We start from the raw sequence: 22,402 nt of genomic DNA, 5'->3' as shown, positions 1-22,402 counted from the left end.
AATAGCGCATAAAGATCTTATATCGGCGGTATTTCAGTAACGAGTATCGTGATACCGTGCCCCTACTGCGCATGCTCACTGTCACAACTTTACTTTCGCGGTATTTGCCAGTTATGGTCAGATAAATGTTATTTATGACTGTAAGTACGGATTACAAACATCAGAAACTAAATAAATTGGACAAATAATTTGGTTTTAGTTATTTTGGCGAGTTTTGACCAACTAAGCTAACACTAACTTTTTACCGTGCTAGTATGCAGTAGCAGACACCATCGGCCGGGGGAGACTAATTGCTGGAGGCGAAGCGTGCCGTGGGTGAGACCATATACATTGGTGAGACTACGGCACAAACTTTCCACACTATCTCTTCATCCGTGCGTGAGTGTGTTTAGGGGTTACCGTGGGACCGCGTGAAAGAAAGGTCCTCCCCTCTCCCAGATGTGAAGCAGCGAGCGGAGCAGGGTGGCGGTCGGGTCATTTCCAGCCTGACAAGTGAAGTGACAACATCTCACATTCCTAACTTTGGTCATTCCGTGGATCACTTGTGGACTAAACTGAAAGTTTTTTTTACAACGTTTTTTTTTTGCAGACACTCATCGGTCGGATGTATGAAAAACCCATGTGGACTTGTGCAACCGTTTTAAACCAGAAGGAATGCCTATTTTGTTGCTCAAACTAACTTTATTTTTGTGGCTGACTGGACTAACGCGAGGTGAGTAACATCAAAACACACAATTGTTGTTCATGTTATAACTTGTTATTTAACTCTTGATGAAATCTACCTGTTGCAAACGTGTTGACATTTGCTGCATGTTTCATGAGTCCTTATTCACTTTGCGTCATATTTCAAGATGTGCTCTCTGGCCTCTCTCCTGCAGTGTCAAATATATCATGTGCATGTTTGCTGGCTTTTTAGTGTATTATACAAACCCCGTTTCCATATGAGTTGGGAATTTGTGTTAGATGTAAATATAAACGGAATACAATGATTTGCAAATCATTTTCAACCCATGTTCAATTGAATGCACTACAAAGACAATATATTTGATGTTCAAACTCATAAACTTTATTTTTTTTTGCAAATAATAATTCACTTGGAATTTCATGGCTGCAACAAGTGCCAAAGTAGTTGGGAAAGGGCATGTTCACCACTGCGTTAAATCACCTTTTCTTTTAACAACACTCAATAAACGTTTGGGAACTGAGGAAACTAATTGGTGAAGCTTTGAAAGTGGAATTCTTTCCCATTCTTATTTTTTGTAGTGCTTCATTCGTTCAACAGTCCGGAGTCTCCGCTGTCATATTTTACACTTCATAATGCGACACACATTTTCGATGGGAGACAGGTCTGGACTGCTGGCGGGCCAGGAAAGTACCCGCACTCTTTTTTTACGAAGCCACGCTGTTGTAACTGGCTTGGCATTGTCTTGCTGAAATAAGCAGGGGCGTCCATGAAAAAGATGGCACTTAGATGGCAGCATATGTTCTTCCAAAACCTGTATGTACCTTTCAGCATTAATGGTGCCTTCACAGATGTGTAAGTTATGCACCCCCATTCCATCACAGATGCTGGCTTTTGAACTTTGCGTCGATAACAGTCTGGATGGTTCGCTTCCCCTTTGATCTGGATGACACGATGTCGAATATTTCCAAAAACAATTTGAAATGTGGACTCGTCAGACCACAGAACACTTTTCCACTTTGCATCAGTTAATCTTAGATGATCTCGGGCCCAGAGAAGCCGGCGGCGTTTCTGGATGTTGTTGATAAATGGCTTTCACTTTGCATAGTAGAGATTTACCTTGCACTTACAGATGTAGCGACAAACTATATTTAGTGAGAGTGGTTTTGTGAAGTGTTCCTGAGCCCATTTGGTGATATCCTTTAGAGATTGATGTCGGTTTTTGATACAGTGACGTCTGAAAGATCGAAGGTCACGGTCATTCAATGTTGGTTTCCGGCCTTGCTGCTTACGTGGAGTGATTTCTCCAGATTCCCTGAACCTTTTGGTGATATTATGGACCGTAGATGTTGAAATCCGTAAATTTCTTGCAATTACGCTTTGAGAAACGTTGTTCTTAAACGGTTTGCCTATTTTCTCATGCAGTTGTGGACAAAGGGGTGTACCTCGCCCCATCCTTTCTTGTGAAAAATTGAGCATTTTTTGGCAAGTGTTTTTATACCCAATCATGGCACCCACCTGTTCCCAATTAGCCTGCACACCTGTGGGATGTTCCAAATAAGTGTTTAATAAGCATTCTTCAACTTTATCAGTATTTTTTTCCACCTTTCCCAACTTCTTTGTCACGTGTTGCTGTCTTCAAATTCTAAAGTTAATGACTATTTGCAAAAAAAAAATGTTTATCAGTTTGAACATCAAATATGTTGTCTTTGTAGCGTATTCAACTGAATATGGGTTGAAAATGATTTGCAAATCATTGCATTCATTTACATCTAACACAACTTCCCAACTCATATGGAAACAGGGTTGGTAGATGCTCCGTTTTTGGGCTCAGAGGCTCCGCTGTCAAGCCCAAACCAAAAAAAAAAAAAAATCACACCTAGAAGTGACATTTTTGGGGGTGGCCCACCTGTAAACAGTCTCTAAGAAAGTTATTTAAACAAGTGCAGGTGTTTGTCGTTATTAAAAGTTTTCCTTCACAGGCCTAAGATGCTCCATGCCCACGGATGCGTGTTTAAACCAGGGGAGGTGTGAGGCCACCCCGGATGGCAATGGACAGTGCATGTGAGTACCTTCAAAAACTCTCTGTCATTTCTTGGTTTGAATACCTGCAGTTGACTTGTTTTGGTCCGCGCACGTGAGGCCTCACTTTTTTCCTGGTCTGGTTGGACACCAAGTGCGCCCCCCTCTGCACTAAATCTTGTTTTCACTTTTCTTTCACCGAGCGACAGCTGGGGTTGCCAGAAGCCCGGCGGCCATTGTTCTCGGCCGCGATTAATTCTGTGTGACTAATCTGGGTGAGGCTTCCCAGAGAGACCAGACCATCAGACCCTGTCCTTCTAGACACAGACCCCCCTCACCCACTCTCCTGGGATTTTGTCCCTAAGTAGCCCTCCGTCTCCCTCATACTCCCACTGGACAGATGGCAGTAGAGTTTTCTACATGGAGACAAGTTATGCGCTTTGTCTGCCGTCAAGTGCCTTTACACTCATATTAGGTCGCCCTGTTGGAAGTGTAGTGGTTTACATAGCTGGCTTTCTAGTATCTAGTGTGGGATCAGAGTCAGTCCACTATGTAGTCCAACTTTTTTAGTAGGGATAGGCTCCAGCTCCTGTTGTAGTGTAACAGGGTCAATTATGTCTTGTAAATAATGTATTTTATAATGTTTTATTATTTTTATAATTACAAAAAATGTGTAAGTTACATGTAAATACCTGAATATTGTTTGATGTTTTGTCAATGTGGAACCATTGTCTCGTTGTCCCTCCTACTGCAATAATTACTGTGACACCTGTCTTTTTATATGTGTTGGACACGCCCTCAACTTCCCTTTTGTCTACAATAACGGGAGAGGTAGGCGTCCATGCGTTGACAGAATATGTATTGTCATGTTAAGAACTTAAGTTCCTTTCTTCGTTCATTATTATATTTGTGTTGGGGCTTGACGATGGCAAAAAGTTCTTGACGATAATTGTAATCTGTGTATTATCAGGTATGTTTTTATTTCACTGCTGTACGTAACTTCCCTTTAGTGTACGATAACGGGAGAGGGACTCGACGATGGCAAAAAATTATTAACGACAATTGTATTCTGTGTATTATCAGTAAAGTCGGTCGTGTTCCATAAAATCCACACAACGCAGAGGAAAACACCACCGGTTACACTAAGTTAAAGTGCATGTGTAATGGATAGAGATGTCCGATAATATCGGGCTGCCGAAATTATTGGACAATAAATGCTTTGAAATGTCATATCGGATGTTATCGGTATCGGTTTCAAAAAGTAAAATGTATGACTTTTTAAAACGCAGCTGTACAGAGTGGTACATGGCCTTACGGAGAAGTACAGAGCGCCAATAAACCTTAAAGGCACTGCCTTTGCGTGCAGGCCCAATCACATAATACCTACGGCTTTCCCCACACACAAGTGAATTCCACGCATACTTGGTCAACAGCCATACAGGTCACACTGAGGGTGGCCGTATAATTAACTTTAACACTGTTACAAATATGCGCCACACTGTGAACCCACACCAAACAAGAATGACAAACACATTTCGGGAGAACCTCAGCACCGTAACACAACATAAACACAACAGAACAAATACCCAGAACCCCTTGCAGCACTAACTCTTCTGGGACGCTACAATATACACCCCCTGCTATCACCCCCTGCTTCCCCCAACCCCGTCCACATCAACCTGCTCATGTGCTCTCAGGGAGAGCATGTTCCAAATTCCAGGCCGCTGTTTTGAGGCATTTAAAAAATAATAATGTACTTTGTGACTCCAAAAATAAATATGGCAGTGCCATGTTGGCATTTTTTTCCATAACTTGAGTTGATTTCTTTTGGAAAAAAACTTGTTACATTGTTGAATGCATCACAACAAAATAAGGCATAATAATGTGTTAATTCCATGACTGTATGTATCGGTATCTGTTGATATCGGAATCGGTAATTAAGAGTTGGACAATATCGGGTATTGGCAAAAAAGCCATTATCGGACATCTCTAGTAATGGATGTCAGGGAGTGTGGCTGCGCAACAATACGTTGTGTAAACCTCAATCCCCACTGCCTTAAGAGCTGGGCTGGACAATGAGTTGACAGACTGGGCCTTTTAGCTCATTGGTCAGCACTGCCCAATTAACTCTCAATCGGCAGAGATGTGTGGTCCCTTGTTCAAGCCCAGCAGGGCTGGACTGCACAGGATGACCGCTGTTACATAAGAATGGATGTTTTCCGGAAACCCTTTCTTAACAGCCCATTAGCTCAACGAGTACAGTCACATCCTGGCATACCATTTGCAGCCAGGTTGTGGCTTTTCACAACCTCCTTTCTCATGGATGTGATACCGACTCTGACCCGCCACTAGCTAGAAAAGAAAGCCCTTCGTACCTGCCTACCACTTTACGGAGAACAGCTTTGTTGAAAAAAACAAATCATAAGAATAATCAGGCTTCGCTACACATCTTAAAATGTATTCGTTAGTCAGCTACAAACGGCGTGGGGGCTGGAGGTTTTTTTTCTTTAGCAAATACGATAACCTAACCTGATGTTGCTGTTAAAATGTGACTGTAACGTTAGCAGAGCTCACATACTGTAGAGCCAGGCAGCCATCTTGAGTTTCCCGCCATAACTTAATTTGGTCTGGTTCTGTTATACACCCCCTTTTTTTGACTCCTCCAGTCGCCTCCCTACACTACGCCGCCACGCTCTCCCGCCAACCCTCCATTCCTTCTCTTTTCGAGGGTGGGGGGTGGGGGGGGGGGGGCACAAAGCCATCATTGTGCCTCAGCACTCTCCTTCTCAGACTTCTCCAATTAACCATGGAGATGAGGTGCTTGCTCCAGTTTGAAAAAGTTTTGAGCGGGATTGCCAAATATTCTGTGTAAGTGTGTGGGATTACTGTATAAACCACTTTACTCAAAGTGTGTTTTATGGAATCCATTGAATAAAGCATGGGGCCGTTCACAAAAGACTGTATTTTGGTAAAACATTGTCACTTTGACGACGTGTAGATGGTAAAAGTAATAATGATAATTATGAATTTACTTTTAATCCAATTTATATTCCTGGAATCTCAAAGTGCTACAGAGGGAAGAAGGGACAAGCAAGAGACAATTAAAATGTGATGAAAAAAATAACCATTGTATAGCAACATCGAAGATTAAACGTGTGCTTTTGTGCCAACTTATAAAGGGGCCTTTTTATCCAAAAGAAACTTTTCGTATCTGTTGGTACTGTCACGACCAGAACAGGACTCTGAACACAGATGCAGAGTTTTCAGAAACAGATATTTATTCGGACATGGGAAGGGGTCCAAAACGGGAGAAACAAAACAGGCTATCAAAAACAGAACTAACCTGACCTCTAAACCAGTGGTTCTCAAATGGGAGTACGCATACCCCTGGGGGTACTTGAGGGAATGCCAAGGGGTACGTGAGATTTTTTTTTTTTTAAATATTCTAAAAATAGCAACAATTCAAAAATCCTTTATAGATATATTTATTGAATAATACTTCAACAAAATATGAATGTAAGTTCATAAAGTGTGAAAAGAAACGCAACAATGCAATATTCAGTGTTGACAGCTATATTTTTTGTGGACATGTTCCATAAGTTTTGATGTTAAAGATTTCTTTTTTGTGAAGAAATGTTTAGAATTAAGTTCATGAATCCAGATGGATCTCTATTACAATCCCCAAAGAGGGCACTTTAAGTTCATGATTATTTCTATGTGTAGAAATATTTTTTTTATAATTGAATCACTTGTTTATTTTTGAACAAGTTTTTTGTTATTTTTATATCTTTTTTTTTCCAAATAGTTCAAGAAAGACCACTACAAATGAGCAATATTTTGCCCTGTTATACAATTTAATAAATCAATAACTGATGACATAGTGCTGTATTTTACTTTTTTATCTCTTTTTTTCCAACCAAAAATGCTTTGCTCTGATTAGGGGATATTTTAATTTAAAAAATGTTCACAGGGGGTACATCACTGAAAAAAGGTTTAGAACCACTGCTCTAAACTAACAAAAATATCAATAACTCAAAAACGCTTTTGTCTACGGAGGGAAAAAGGGGCTATGAACAAAAACTACTAAGTATAACAAAAAGCGCTCCAACGGGGGTGATGCTAGGAAGCTAATCTTACCTGAGAAAATTTACAAATTAAAATACTCCCGTGGATCCAAAAAAGTACAAAAAACGTGGCTATGGCTGTGGCTGTGGACAATGCTATGGCAAAGGACCGCTGGAGGTACGCACACAAAGATACAAAACACTCTGGCACAGGACAAGAGGAGGATGAGACATTTATACACATGAGGGAGGGTGACACAGGTGGGCACAGTCAGGCAATCAGGAGAGACATCAGACCAGTGACACAGGAGGAAGGGCAAGTGATCTGAAACAAGAGTGAGAGTTAACCTTTCAAAATAAAACAGTAAGTGACAAGACAACATGAAACCCAGACAAGACTTCACCCAGGTGTGACAGGTACATGTTGTTTTGTATTTGGGATCTGCATGAGTCCCAAAATCTTGAAATCAAACCATCAAAGCTTTGCAGATATATTTATAAAACATTCTTGCCTTCCTTCAAACTTCCAGGAAACAAGCTGTTTGGAATCTGCTCCACATTGCATTGGTGACGTCCGCGGCTGATCAATATGTGGCACTTGGAGATTTACCCAAAGTGGTTTGCAAGCGTCCGTCATTGTAGTCTGACGATGTGGTCAATAAGCTACCACTTTTTCGCTATCTTATCCTCACGGACATGCATACTTACTAGTTGTCGCCATTTCTTATACAAATTAGCCTACAGTTCAAACTTAATCTGTCAGTACACTCGCTATGGAAGCGCTAAAAACGACAACAACGATGGCAGGCAGAAGACGTTGGCAAAGTGGACCTCAAGTAAATACAAACCCTGTTTCCATATGAGTTGGGAAATTGTGTTAGATGTGAATATAAACAGAATACAATGATTTGCAAACAAGTTTCAACCCATATTCAGTTGAATATGCTACAAAGACAACATATTTGATGTTCAAACTGATAAACTTTTTTTTTTTTTGCAAATAATCATTAACTTTAGAATTTGATGCCAGCAACCCGTGACAAAGAAGTTGGTAAAGGTGGCAATAAATACTGATAAAGTTGAGAAATTCTCATCAAACACTTATTTGGAACATCCCACAGGTGTGTAGGCTAATTGGGAACAGGTGGGTGCCTTGATAGGGTATAAAAGCAGCTTCCATGAAATGTTAAGTAATTTACAATCAAGGATGGGGCGAGAGTCACCAATTCGTAAGCAAATTGTCGAACAGTTTTAGAACAACATTTGTCAACGAGCTATTGCAATGAAATTTAGGGATTTTACCATCTACGGTCCGGGAACTCATCAAAAGGTTCAGAGAATCTGGAGAAATCACTGCACGTAAGCGATGATATTACGGACCGTTGATCCCTCAGGCGGTACTGCATCAAAAACAGACATCAGTGTGTAAAGGATATCACCAAATGGGCTCAGGTATACTTCATAAAACCACTGTCAGTAACTACAGTTGGTCGCTACATCTGTAAATGCAAGTTAAAACTCTGCTATGCAAAGCAAACCCCATTTATCAATAACACCAAGGAACGCCGCTGGTTTCGCTGGGCCCAAACTCATCTAAGATGGACTGATGCAAAGTGGAAAGGTGTTCTGTGGTTTGAGGAGTCCACATTTCAAATTATATTTGGAAACTGTGGACGTGGTGTCCTCCGAAACAAAGAGGAAAATAACCATCCGGATTGTTATAGGCACGAAGTTCAAAAGCCACCATCTGTGATGGTATGAGTGTGTATTAGTGCCCAAGGCATGGGTAACTTACACATCTGTGAAGGCACCATTAATGCTGAATCGTACATACAGGTTTTGGAGCAACATAGGTTGTCATCCAAGCAACGTTATCATGGACGCCCCTGCTTATTTCAGCAAGACAATGCCAAGCCGCGTGCTACAACAGCGTGGTTTCGTAGTAAAAGAGTGCGGGTTCTCTCCTTGCCCGGCTGCAGTCCAGACCTGTCTCCCATCGAAAATTTGTGGCGCATTATGAAGCATAAAATACGACAGCGGAGACCCCGGACTGTTGAACGACTAAAGCTCTACATAAAACAGGAATGGGAAAAAAATCCACTTTCAAAGCTTCAACAATTAGTTTCCTCAGTTCCCAAACGTTTATTGAGTGTTGTTAAAAGAAAAGTTGATGCAACACAGTGGTGAACATGCCTTTTCCCAACTAGTTTGGCACGTGTTGCAGCCATGAAATTCTAAGTTAATTATTATTTGCAAAAAAAAATAAAGTTTATGAGTTTGAACATCAAATATCTTGTCTTTGTAGTGCATTCAATTGAATATGGGTTGAAAAGGATTTGCAAATAATTTTATTCCGTTTATATTCATATCGAACACAACATCCCAACTCATATGGAAACGGGGTTTGTAAGATGGCTTACAAAATGAAACATCCTGAAGAAACGGTCAGAAAGCTCTAGAAAACGGTCTGTAAAACATAATCTAGGCAAAATTTTGACCAAAGAACCGCCATTACATGTTATGTAGACCACAAGGAAGTGCTTTAAATATAGGTGAAAAAACTCATGATATGACTCCTTTAAGAAGTGATATTGGCACGATGTCGTCAGGCATTTTTTTAATTTAAAAACATTGTCTGCACATGCAACTGTTTTCAAAAAACTGTAGATGAACCCAAAAAAATAACTGCAGTTGTAAGGTTTGCTTGTTATCTGCGTTTGTTTTTTCAGTTATTCTTTAACTTTTTGTGCATCATTTTGCCATCAAGCTGGGTTTTTATGTAGCGCAGGAAATGTAGGTAGAAGCGGTCAGAAAAATGAACATGGCACAAAAGAATTCTCATTTGTCTTGAAAATGTAAAAGCACCATTTTGCAGTGTCCAACTAAAAAAGTTTGCCTATATACATTAAATGATATATTAATGTCCTGTACCATGATGTCTTTCAAATCCAGATGATGATCACTTGTTAATTTACATTTTGACCACCCTCTATGTTTTCTTCCAGCACACCAGACTTGTAGTCATGCCAATGTGTTGCTATTTAATTGTAGCCTGCAGCGGTTGGTGACAACAAATTACTTTCATTTTTCACAATGCTAATTTGAATTTACACATCCACCTATCCATTTACATACACAAATAATGTTAACATCTGCAGATCAGGGATTTGCATTTGACCACATTTCCTCAATTTGTTAAACACTTGAATTACCATAGTGGAAGTCTTCATGGGCTTAGGTCAACTTCCAAAGATGATGCCACATTCTTCTATAGAGAGCAAACCTGTTCAACATTGAGAAGCATTGCAATCCATTTTGTTTCACGGTTATAAATCGATATTAAATTTTGCACAATTCGATTATTATTAACAAGGGGTAAATATGCCCATTTTTAGTACAAAACCTGGAAAGTCCCATTTACCAAATCTCATCAGATTGATTGATTGAAACTTTTATTACAAACCCCGTTTCCATATGAGTTGGGAAATTGTGTTAGATGTAAATATAAACGGAATACAATGATTTGCAAATCCTTTTCAAACCATATTCAATTGAACACACTACAAAGACAAGATATTTGATGTTCAAACTTATAAACTTTTTTTTTTTTTTCAAATAATGATTAACTTAGAATTTCATGGCTGGAACACGTGCCAAAGTAGTTGGGAAAAGGCATGTTCACCACTGTGTTACATCACCTTTTCTTTTAACAACACTCAATAAACGTTTGGGAACTGAGGAAACTAATTGTTGAAGCTTTGAAAGTGGAATTCTTTCCCATTTTTGTTTTATGTCAAGCTTTAGTCGTTCAACAATCCGTGGTCTCCGCTGTCGTATTTTACGCTTCATAATGCGCCACACGTTTTCAATGGGAGACAGGTCTGAACTGCAGGCGGGCCAGGAAAGTACCCGCGCTTTTTTACGAGGCCACGCTGTTGTAACACTTGTATTGCTGAAATAAGCACGGGCGTCCATGATAACGTTGCTTGGATGACAACATATGTTGCTCCAAAACCTGTATGGACCTTTCAGCATTAATGGTGCCTTCACAGATGTGTAAGTTACCCATGCCTTGGGCAATTATAGACCCCATACCATCACAGATGCTGGCTTTTGAACTTTGCGCCTATAACAATCCAAATGGTTGTATTCCTCTTTGTTCTGGAGGACACCACGTCCCCTGTTTCCAAATATAATTTGAAATGTGAACTCGTCAGACCACAGAACACCTTTCCACTTTGCATCAGTCCATCTTAGATGAGCTCGGGCCCAGTCAAGCCGGGGGCTTTTCAGGATATTGTTGATAAATGGGTTTGGCTTTGCATAGTAGAGTTTTAACTTGCACTTACTGATGTAGCGACCAACTGTAGCTACTGACAGTGGTTTTATGAAGTGCTCCTGAGCCCATGTGATGATATCCTTTACACACTGATGTCGGTTTTTGATGCCGTATCGCCTGAAGGATCAAAAGTTCGTAATATCATCGCTTACGTGCAGTGATTTATCCAGGTTCTCTTAAATTTTTGATGATTTTACGGACCGTAGATGGTAAAATCCCTAAATTCCTTGCAATAGCTCGTTGAGAAATGTTTTTCTAAAACTGTTCGACAATTTGCTTACAAATTGGTGACCCTCAGCTCATCCTTGTTTGTGAATTACTTAGCATTTCATGGAAGCTGCTTTTATACCCAATCATGGCACCCAACTGTTCCCAATTAGCCTGCACACCTGTGGGATGTTCCACACAAGTGTTTGATGAGCATTCTTCAACTTTTTATTGTATTTGTATTTTGTATTTTAAGTATTTATTGCCACCTATCCCAACTTCTTTGTCACGTGTTGCTGGCATCAAATTCTAAAGTTAATGATTATTTGCAAATAAAAAATGTTTATCAGTTTGAACATCAAATATGTTGTCTTTGTAGCATATTCAATTGAATATGGGTTGAAAATGATTTGCAAATCCTCGTATTCCATTTATATTTACATCCATCACAATTTCCCAACTCATATGGAAATGGGGTTTGTAGTAGATTGCACAGTACAGTACATGTTCCGTACAATTGACCACTAAATGGTAACACCCGAATTAGTTTTTCAACTTGTTTAAGTCGGGTTCACGTTAATCAATTCATGTTAAGTCAGGTTATAGTCTGATGTAAATCAGGAACAAAAAGTTAGATGAAGACTGTGCTCGCTCTCGCATGAATAGAATTCCATCCTCAGCCTAGGAGTCGGGGGTAGAAAAAATCCCTTGAAGTTGTTGGAAACATTACATAACTGTTTGCCCGCTTACTCTTAGCAAACTGCTAGCTTCTCTCTGCCACCTCTAACACCTGAGCTATAGTTGGCCCTTTCTCACAAACGTGCCTCCAGAAATTGTCCGACTCCAACTGTGGATGCGTGTTTTGATGTGTTCTGTTAGCGTTTGCGGTTACGAGCATGGTGAGAAGTTTGTGTTGAAAATGTTGTCAGGGAATTTTTAGCTGAAGTAAAAAAAAAAAGAAGAAGACAGGTTCTTGAACTTGACATGTGGAGTTCAAGTAAGTGGCATTGGATGTTTCAGTTGACAGCCATACCTACTTGACATTCCATACCCAAAATACCACGTCTCTACTCTCCCATATCTGACTGAAAAGTTCACTACAGACCAGGAAAAATCTTCTCTTCAACCTTTCTTATACTCTCTGCCTTGTTCTATACGATGCTAATCAGTCACTTAGTTACACTTATGCAAGAAATTCTCATTTGATTTCCTTTGATGACTTATGTTCTCACACTAGATTCAACATAATAACTATGGTTGTTGTCAGTAACAAACAGAAGTTTTGTTGTCTGCTGTGTAAAGACTTCACCCGTCTCTTTCCCCAGGACGTTACGTGCCTTGTTTTGATACCCACTATCATATGATTGGTTAGCGTGAGTAAAGTCACAAATTATGTAAAATACATTTGAAGGCATTCCTTTGCCATGTTATTGATTGTTATTCCATCAATCATGCCGCATTCTATTATAGTTTCCTTCACGCACCACAAAAACTCTACGGTTGTCATCGATAACATGAGATTTTCCCTTTATGTCTGATTAGGGCTGGGCGATATGGCCTTTTTTTAATATCTTGATATTTTTAGGCCATATCGCGATATACGATATATATCTCGATATTTTGCCTTGGCCTTGAATGAACACTTGATGCATATAATCACAGAAGTAACCATGCTAACTAGCATGGGAATACGTATGTCTAGCATTAAAAGATTACAGTTGGTACAAAATGCGACTGCTAGACTTTTGACAAGAACAAGAAAGTTTGATCACATTACGCCTGTACTGGCTCACCTGCACTGGCTTCCTGTGCACTTAAGATGTGACTTTAAGGTTTTACTACTTACGTATAAAATACTACACGGTCTAGCTCCATCCTATCTTGCCGATTGTATTGTACCATATGTCCCGGCAAGAAATCTGCGTTCAAAGGACTCCGGCTTGTTAGTGATTCCCAAAGCCCAAAAAAAGTCTGCGGGCTATAGAGCGTTTTCCGTTCGGGCTCCAGTACTCTGGAATGCCCTCCCGGTAACAGTTCGAGATGCCACCTCAGTAGAAGCATTTAAGTCTCACCTTAAAACTCATTTGTATACTCTAGCCTTTAAATAGACTCCCTTTTTAGACCAGTTGATCTGCTGTTGCTTTTCTTTTTCTTCTATGTCCCACTCTCCCTTGTGGAGGGGGTCCGGTCCGATCCGGTGGCCATGTACTGCTTTCCTGTGTATCGGCTGGGGACATCTCCGCTTGGGATGGTTTCCTGCTGGCTCCGCTGTGAACGGGACTCTCGCTGCTGTGTTGGATCCGCTTTGGACTGGACTCTCGCGACTGTGTTGGATCCATTGTGGATTGAACTTTCACAGTATCATGTTAGACCCGCTCGACATCCATTGCTTTCCTCCTCTCTAAGGTTCTCATAGTCATTATTGTCACCGACGTCCCACTGGGTGTGAGTTTTCCTTGCCCTTATGTGGGCCTACCGAGGATGTCGTGGTGGTTTGTGCAGCCCTTTGAGACACTAGTGATTTAGGGCTATATAAGTAAACATTGATTGATTGATTGAAGTATGATGATTCTATGTGTCTACATTAAATCATTCCTGTTCATACTGCAATAATGTATGCTACTTTTAAAATTTCATGCAGAGAAGGAAATCACAATTAAGTCAATTGACCAAAACTGTATTTATTAAACAGTTATTAAGCAGTGGCACAAACGTTCATGTCATTTCCAAAAAGAAAGTGCAAGATTGTCAGAGGCATTTTAAATCCATCCATCCATTTTCTACCGGTTATTCCCTTTGGAGCCGCGGGGGGCGCTGGTACCTATCTCAGCTACAATCGGGCGGAAGGCGGTGTATACCCTGGACAAGTTGAGACATTTAAAGTGTCAAATATAAATGAGCTGCATAATAGGAAATGAAATAGTATTCGTCCTTCGCTATGTGGTAGGTTACTACGGACGTTATTAAATGATCTTCATTCTCTAGCAGGTGACTTTTCAAATGATGCTACATATTAGCAGTGATGCTACTTTTTATAGCAACGCTTTTGGCCCACACTTGACAAATTACGGTTGTTTGTATGACATATTCCCACTTGAAGCCAAACCACCGGCAGACGATGGACCCCCTGCTGTTTTTCTTGGGAATTAATTCTTCCTTCATTCGCACCTTCTTTCTCTCGTATTACCACTCGCATGGCTCCGCTAGCATCACAGCTAACGTTACCCATGCTGCTACCTTTCTGCTGGGTGAGAGCGTATACGTATGTGACGTATGACGTGACAGTATGTGACGTATGACGTGACAGTATGTGATGTGTGTCAGAAAGTGCGCTTGTCTGTGAGAAGGAGATACAGGAAAGAGTGAGGAGAGCCTGTCATGTAATGCCCGCAGCTAAAAGCAACTGTGTGAGAACGTATACTCGAATATCACAATATAGTCATTTTCTATATCGGACAGAGACAAACCCGCGATATATCGTGTATATCGATATATCGCCCAGCCCTATGTCTAATGTTAGCACTGTAGTTCACATATCTATGCTAATGTCGCTAATGTGTGTGCCCTCTACTGTTCCAATCTCTAATGTTACATTGTTGTATGTGCTATATGGGATCTAATTGTTGTGGTCTCAAAAAAAATAAGAATCCAAATGCAGATCAGTAAAAAATCTCTATTTAGTAACAAAAAAATCACGGGAGAAAATAAATCAGTCGTAACGAAAAATCAGCTCCAGGAAAACCGGGTCAAATGTCTGTCCACTACCTGAGGAAATACAAAAACAGGATTCACGAAAGGTTCAGGGCGAAGGTCAGAGTAAGTGAGCTCGTGGCAAGATTCTACCGCAGGCAACGGGCGAACTGGTACTGGCTGGGTGGAGATCCAGGGTTTAAGTCAGTTGGTTGATTAGAAGAAGCAGGTGGGCTCGGATGACTGGCAGCACACCTGCAACTGATGACCGGGTAGGAGACTTACAGACACAAGAGGAGAGGGGTGTAGAAAACAAGTGGAAAAAAAGGCAGGAGAATGGCCATCATGACACTGTTACGTTGGACAAGTGCAGAGTTACAATGTTTATGTAAAAAGTCGATATTGTAAATTACACAATTGCGCTTCTCAATTCTGTACACTGCTGCTGGAATTTAAATTTTCCTGAAGGAATCAATAAAGTACTATCTATCTATCTATGTAGACACATTGTTGAAAACAGGCCTTGACAAACACAGCTCATTAGCATCAAAGCTACGCACAAACAAAACAACTATTTCCTAGTCAGGTTTACTGAAAGCACTTTTAAATGGGTTGTACTTGTATAGCACTTTTTTACCTTCAAGGTACTCAAAAGCGCTTTGACCCTACTTCCACATTCACCCACACACTGATGGAGGGAGCTGCCATGCAAGGCGCTAACCAGCACCCATCGGGAGCAAGGGTGAAGTGTCTTGCTCAGGACACAATGGACTTGACGAGGTTGGTACTAGGTGGGGATTGAACCAGGGACCCTTAGGTTGCGCACAGCCACTCTCCCAACTGCGCCACGGCGTCCCTAAGATGTCTAAATTCCATCATCAAGGGCACCACACTACTGTATTGTGGCACCTCTGAGACTCATTTAAAGGGGAACTGCACTTTTTTTGGAATTTTTTCTTTCAATCATTGAGAAGAACACAGATGTATTTTTTTTGCATTCTAAAGGATGAAACAACACTCGTAAGACGCGGCTAATTGGAGTCCCTTGTGTTACCTTAAAAACTCCTCCTGAACATTTTTAAAATCCTCCATCAACGTATACACACTGTAAGTCTTTATATAAATAAAGGTAGTGTGGCCAAGCGGTCTAAGACGCTGGATTAAGGCTCCAGTCTCTTTGGGGGCGTGGGTTCGAATCCCACTGCTGCCAAATATATTTTAACATGAATTGATTAACGTGGACCCCGACTTAAACAAGTTGAAACACTTATTCGGGTGTTACCATTTAGTGGTTAATTGTACAGATTATGTACTGCACTGTGTAATCTACTAATAAAAGTTTCAATCAATCAATAATAGTAAGAAATTCGTCAATAACTTTTTTCCACCTTCCCAAAATCTACGGGAAACATCCCTGGCCGTTTACCAAACAGATAACTGTCCAACAAGTAAATCTTTATAATATTGATCATGATACATGCTTGTTATGCATGTGATTACAACTACATACACCGTCAAGGTAGCTATGTAGAAACAAAACATAAAATGTGGGCTAATTCTTTTCAGATACTGTAACATGATTGTTCATCTTTTTCAGTCAGTACAAATCGGTGTCCTATCGCATTGTGTTGTGTACTGCTATACTCAAAAGGCATTGGAATGCTGACACAGAAGCTATAGCTTACCTCTCGCCATAGCCCTGTGAGTGTGTCTCTGTGAGCAAAGCGATGTGTTGCTACTCTAGAAAAATAGTTCCTTGGTGTTTGCTCTTACAATTATAATGTTGGTACAGCTAAGTTATTATACAGGTTGTGGTACGTAAACAAAGTATTGTTGGCGGTTTTTGGAAGCATTTTATAGTGATTTAGAGGCAGAATGCATTGTTCCCATTAGATGCATGGCTAGCTTCCTAAAGGGAGCCGATTATTACAAATAAGAATGCAAAAAACAACAACATATGTGTTCTTGTCTCTCATACGGATTGTGAACCATCGGCAAAATTCGAAACAAAAGTGCAGTTCCCCTTGAAATTGGTTTAAAAATACAAACCCCGTTTCAAAATGAGTTGGGAAATTGTGTTACATGTAAATATAAACGGAATACAATGATTTGCAAATCATTTCAACCCATATTCAGTAGAATATTCTACAAAAACAACATATTTGATGTTCAAACTGATAAACATTTTTTTGTGTGCAAATAATCATTAACTTTAGAATTTGATGACAACAAATGTGACAAAGAAGTTGGGAAAGGTGGCAATAAATACTGATAAAGTTTAGGAATGCTCATCAAATACTTATTTGGAACATCCCACAGGTGTGCAGGCTAATTGGGAACAGATGGGTGCCATGATTGGGTATAAAAACAGCTTCCCAAAAAATGCTCAGTCTTTCACAAGTGAGGATGGGGCGAAGTATACCCCTTTGTCTACAACTGGGTGAGCAAATAGTCAAACAGTTTAAGAACAACGTTTTTCAAAGTGCAGAGGAATGCTCATCAAACACTTATTTGGAACATCCCACAGGTGTGCAGGTATAATTGAGAACAGATGGGTGCCATGATTGGGTATAAAAACAGCTTCACAAAAAATGCTCAGTCTTTCACAAAAAAGGATGGGGCGAGGTACACCCCTTTGTCCACAACTGCGTGAGCAAATAGTCAAACAGTTTAAGAACAACGTTTCTCAAAGTGCAATTGCAAGAAATTTAGGGATTTCAACATCTACTATGCAAAGCGAAAGCCATTTATCAACAACATCCAGAAACGCTGCCGACTTCTCTGGGCCCGAGATCATCTAAGATGGACTGATGCAAAGTTTAATATGGGATCTTTAACATTACTAGAACACCTGGCTTTTCACCTGACCAGATTTCTTCTATTGATGCGTGACGCATGACATCTAATGAATTCATGCTTTTATGCAGTGCTTATTTCACTTCGTCATAGCCTTTTTGTAAAATACAAAAGTGGCACATTAAAATTTAACATGTCAGAGGATTTTCACATTTTCCTCCTGGGGGGGTTGCCTTCTCTGATAACAAACAGGGCCATTTTACCATGCTGGTATGTGCAGTGAATGCTACAATATACCACCACTTCAATGAAAGTGAGACCTTGTCTTTCCAGTTCTGCAGATTCTTCAATGGCACCTCTGTTTGCTGTGGTCAGATGAGTCCGTCTTTAGCAGCCCCCCCCCAACCCCCCCAACACACACACACATATTGACACACACCTCCATTGAGAGTCAGGAAATAGCCTCAGAGCGGTGCAAGGGAAGAAAATGTGCCGTATCTCATCATATGATCACACAATGGTGAAACACAGGCTTTTTTTTTATTCATGTCTGCCGCCATTGTCAGATTCCCTTTGGTGAATGTGTTTGATGTAAAGTGAGCTGACTGATGGAGAATTAACCAGCACTGAGGATTAGTGATTATTGTTAGTTATCAATTGCCAGGACAAATCTACCAGTCCTTAACTTCTTCCTGGGAGGAGTGGTGGTCGTTGTTACCCCACCCTCCTCCCTGTCAGACCACCTGTTTGCAGACTTGGTGGGAATGACGAGGGACGCGCGCTCGCCCACGCAGCAGCACGCTCCCAAATGCCCGCGATTAACCTTTTTTGGCCCTTTCAGCTTTACACAACAACTGCCTCACATTGCTATGTGTGCGACTCTCTGTACTTGGTTTTCCTATTCATTTTGTCCACTTGCAATTTTAAGCATATTCATAAGTGGCGTTTTGACAAAAATGTTTACACAACACCATTTATAACTGAAAACGGATTGAGTCAACTGTTGTTTCAGTGTAAACAAAAAAAACAGATGACAGTGTTCAGTGTAAGCATGTACAGTACAAGTGCATCACCACCAAAAACTACAACGGCTGCCCGCAGGCGGACTCCCACATTCTCATAACATGTACTTACTGTAAATGCTTTATTTGTATTTATGCAAAGAGGAGAAGGCATTAATTGAATAAAATGGATAAATGAAGAAAGGTGGTTCTTTTCTAAATGCTAAAACTCATCATATATAATAATATTAAGAGACAAGCGGTAGAAAATGGATGGATGGATGGATAATAACTTGTATTTATAATGCACTTGTCATTTGACATCAAATTCCAAAGTGCTACATATTAAACATAAAAACTATATATACATCCAACAACTAGTTCTAACAAAAAAATGTTTTATTGTTTTTTATGTTTTCCCTCGATTTCCCTACACTTATAAAAAAAAACTAAGTACCGTATTTTCCGCACAGTAAGGCGCACCTAAAAACCTCCAATTTTCTCAAAAGCTGACAGTGCGCCTTATAATCCGGTGCGCCTTTTATATGTACAAATATTGAGCCACAACAGGTATCGCAACTACGGTAAGCGGCCGCAGACCCTATTTTCCCCCATAGAAGAAGAAGCGCGTGGTGCATGCTGGGATATATATGTATATATAAATGTATATCTATATATATATATATATATTTATATATATATAGATATACATACATATATATATATATATATATATATATATATATATATTTTGGGTTGTGGGATGAAATCGATTTTAATTTGAACCGCGATTCTCATTTTTAAAAAATCATTTTTTTAATTTTTTATTCTATTTTTTTAATTTTTTTTTTATCAAACCAACAAAACAATACACAGCAATACCATAACAATGCATTCCAATTCCAAAACCAAACCTGACCCAGCAACACCCAGAACTGCAATAAACAGAGCAATTGAGAAAAGACACAAACACGAGACAGAACAAACCAAAAGTAGTGAAACAAGAATGAATATTATCAACAACAGTATCAATATTAGTTATAATTTCAGCATAGCAGTGATTCAAAATCCCTCATTGACATTATCATTAGACATTTATAAAAATTAAAAAAAGAACACTCGTGTCACAGTGGCTTACACTTGCATCGCATCTCATAAGCTTGACAACACACTGTTTCCAATATTTTCACAAAGATAAAATAAGTCATATTTTTGGTTCATTTAATAGTTTAAACAAATTTGCATTATTGCAATCAGTTGATAAAAATTGTCCTTTACAATTATAAAAGCTTTTTCCAAAAATCTACTTCTCTGCATGCATGTCAGCAGACTGGGGTAGATCCTGCTCAAATCCTATGTATTGAATGAACAGAGAATCATTTTAAATTGCGAAGAAATCGTTTTTGAATCGAGAATCGTGTTGAATTGATAAAAAATCGATATTGAATCCAATCGTGGGACACATAAAGATTTGCAGCCCTAATATATATATATATATATATATATATATATATATATATATATATATATATATATATAAACAAAACTTTGCGTTTTGGTGACTAAGTATTTTATTAATATTAATATTTTATTAATATACATATATATATATATATATATATATATATATATATATATATATATATATATATGATAAGAGAGTGCTGTCATTCCACCTGCAGACAACCGTAAAGTGGTTCCCAGCCTCGTAAAGTGAGCAGTGGTGATAGTTATTAGCGCTGCGGTGACCCTCAACAGACAAACACACACAAACATTAGGGATGTGACAATTTGAGCTGGCCCTATCCCAGCCTCCCCGAAGGCTTCCAAATAATGAGTGTCTCTAATGACGACTTGCAGATGCGGGCTAGGCAGTTCAGCTCTCATGTACAATTAGAGAGCAAAGAAAAGAAGGATTGATGAAAGGCGAGGCAAATAAGCAAGCAATGCTTCTCCCTGTCATTCACTGTGCCAAAGGCCAGGAGATGTGATACTTGGCTGTTCCACAACAAACAAGTTGACTTTGTGCGATTTACACTGCCGTTGGACTTACTTATGTGTGATTTCCCATGATGGCTGCTCATAGTAGGCGCGAAGGAACGAACAGCGGAGGAGAGCGACTGCCCTCGGGCGACGCTTTTAACAGATCAGACAGGCGCAGGACCAAATAGTCAGGAAATGAGACTGGGCGGTGGAGACACAAATACGACAAACTCAGTTTGACTCTTGGTGAGGAGCGCCAGAAAACGAGACCAATATGCAATGCAGTAATCTTTAGGAAACAAAGTTTTTGACTTGTTTTTGGAGGGGGTTTTTTTTATAATCCGTGGGACAAATTCTGCAGACGAGTTGCTGTCGAGGCAATGTTATATGAGAAATGTAGACAGAAGAAGCCTTCTCCTGTACTATAACATTGAATAATTAACACAAAAAGAAATGACTGTAAGTAGTGGGACTGTCTTACGGTCATAATTTTCTTAAAAGGCTTTACCAGTTGAACTTTAACCTCTTTGTTTGGACATTTGTAGATATTTTTTTCAATAATAAACAATGGAAATAATCTGTTCCAAGATCAAACAGTCCACTGCAAAAACTCAGTGTTCAAAAACAAGAAAAAAAATTAAAAAACGAGGGGTATTGTACTTGAACTAAGCAAAATTATCTGCCAATAGAACAAGTGAAGTGAAGTGAATTATATTTGTATAGCGCTTTTCTCTAGTGACTCAAAGCGCTTTACATAGTGAAACCCAATATCTAAGTTACATTTAAACCAGTGTGGGTGCCACTGGGAGCAGGTGGGTAAAGTGTCTTGCCCAAGGACACAACGGCAGTGACTAGGATGGCGGAAGCGGGAATCGAACCTGCAACCCTCAAGTTGCTGGCACGGCCACTCTACCAATCGAGCTATACCGCCCCACAAGAACATTTGGCTTGTCAAGACTTTCCAAAACAAGCAAAACTAGGTAACCTCAATGAACCCCAAACATACCTTAAAATAAGTATATTCTCACTAATAACAAGTGCATTATTCTTGGAAGAAAAAAAAGAGACCTTTTTGCTCAATATGCTGAAAAATATTCTTAAATGAAGTAAATGCTAGTGCCATTATCTTGACATAACGATATGCGCTCGGCATTACATTTCTTGAAACCAGCAAACTTATACTAAAACTCATTTATTGTTCTCAATGGAAAGGCAACAAGGCAACCGTTTGTTACTCTTGGGGTCTCCTAGCCGCTCAGGCAAATCATATTGTCTAAAAATGCATTTTTCCATCGACAACATGACATCATCGTGCCAAGTGCTCTTTCAGTCAATTAGTGCACATATATATACAGCCCGGCCCCCGGCCAAAAATGTTTTTATTCTAATTTGGAAGAAATTGCATGAACCTTTTCTGTTCAAAATTGTTAGAAATGTTAAATGTTTAAATATTAACTGTCAGTTTACTGTACTGTGCCAACTGTACTACTATAGGAGTACGTATTTTCTATTGTTTCATTGAAAATAAAACGGCAAAGTTAATTTGGCTGTCATCTGTTTTAACTATGAGACACAATTGTGTGAAAGTCATGATTTTTTTTTCATGCTTGAAAAAAGA

At 39.6% G+C, this 22,402-nt stretch overlaps 1 protein-coding gene, 1 long non-coding RNA gene and 1 other non-coding gene across 4 annotated transcripts in view; 2 read left to right on the top strand and 1 right to left on the bottom strand.

Moving 5' to 3' along the window:
- Nucleotides 1-432: 432 nt before the first annotated feature.
- Nucleotides 433-22,402, top strand: part of LOC133554206 (neurogenic locus notch homolog protein 1-like) — a 129,042-nt gene continuing 107,072 nt past the window's right edge. For both annotated transcript variants that reach the window (XM_061902680.1, XM_061902675.1), the window contains exons 1-2: nt 433-712; nt 2,665-2,746. In XM_061902680.1, the coding sequence (XP_061758664.1) occupies nt 655-712; nt 2,665-2,746 (140 nt within the window). In that variant the 5' untranslated portion in view covers nt 433-654. The remainder of the gene's footprint in view (nt 713-2,664; nt 2,747-22,402) is intronic.
- Nucleotides 13,976-20,950, bottom strand: LOC133569427 (uncharacterized). The gene is made up of 3 exons (XR_009809815.1): nt 20,855-20,950; nt 15,158-15,284; nt 13,976-15,079 (listed from the first exon to the last, which is right to left on the bottom strand). It is a non-coding gene; the product is annotated as an uncharacterized LOC133569427 (long non-coding RNA).
- Nucleotides 16,133-16,214, top strand: trnal-aag (transfer RNA leucine (anticodon AAG)). Its single transcript has one exon. It is a non-coding gene; the product is annotated as a tRNA-Leu (tRNA).

The sequence above is a fragment of the Nerophis ophidion genome, linkage group LG01, assembly GCF_033978795.1.
Source record: "Nerophis ophidion isolate RoL-2023_Sa linkage group LG01, RoL_Noph_v1.0, whole genome shotgun sequence".
NCBI lineage: Eukaryota > Metazoa > Chordata > Actinopteri > Syngnathiformes > Syngnathidae > Nerophis > Nerophis ophidion.
The sequence above is the reverse complement of the archived record's forward strand: the minus strand, read 5'-3'. Positions and strand labels throughout refer to the sequence as shown.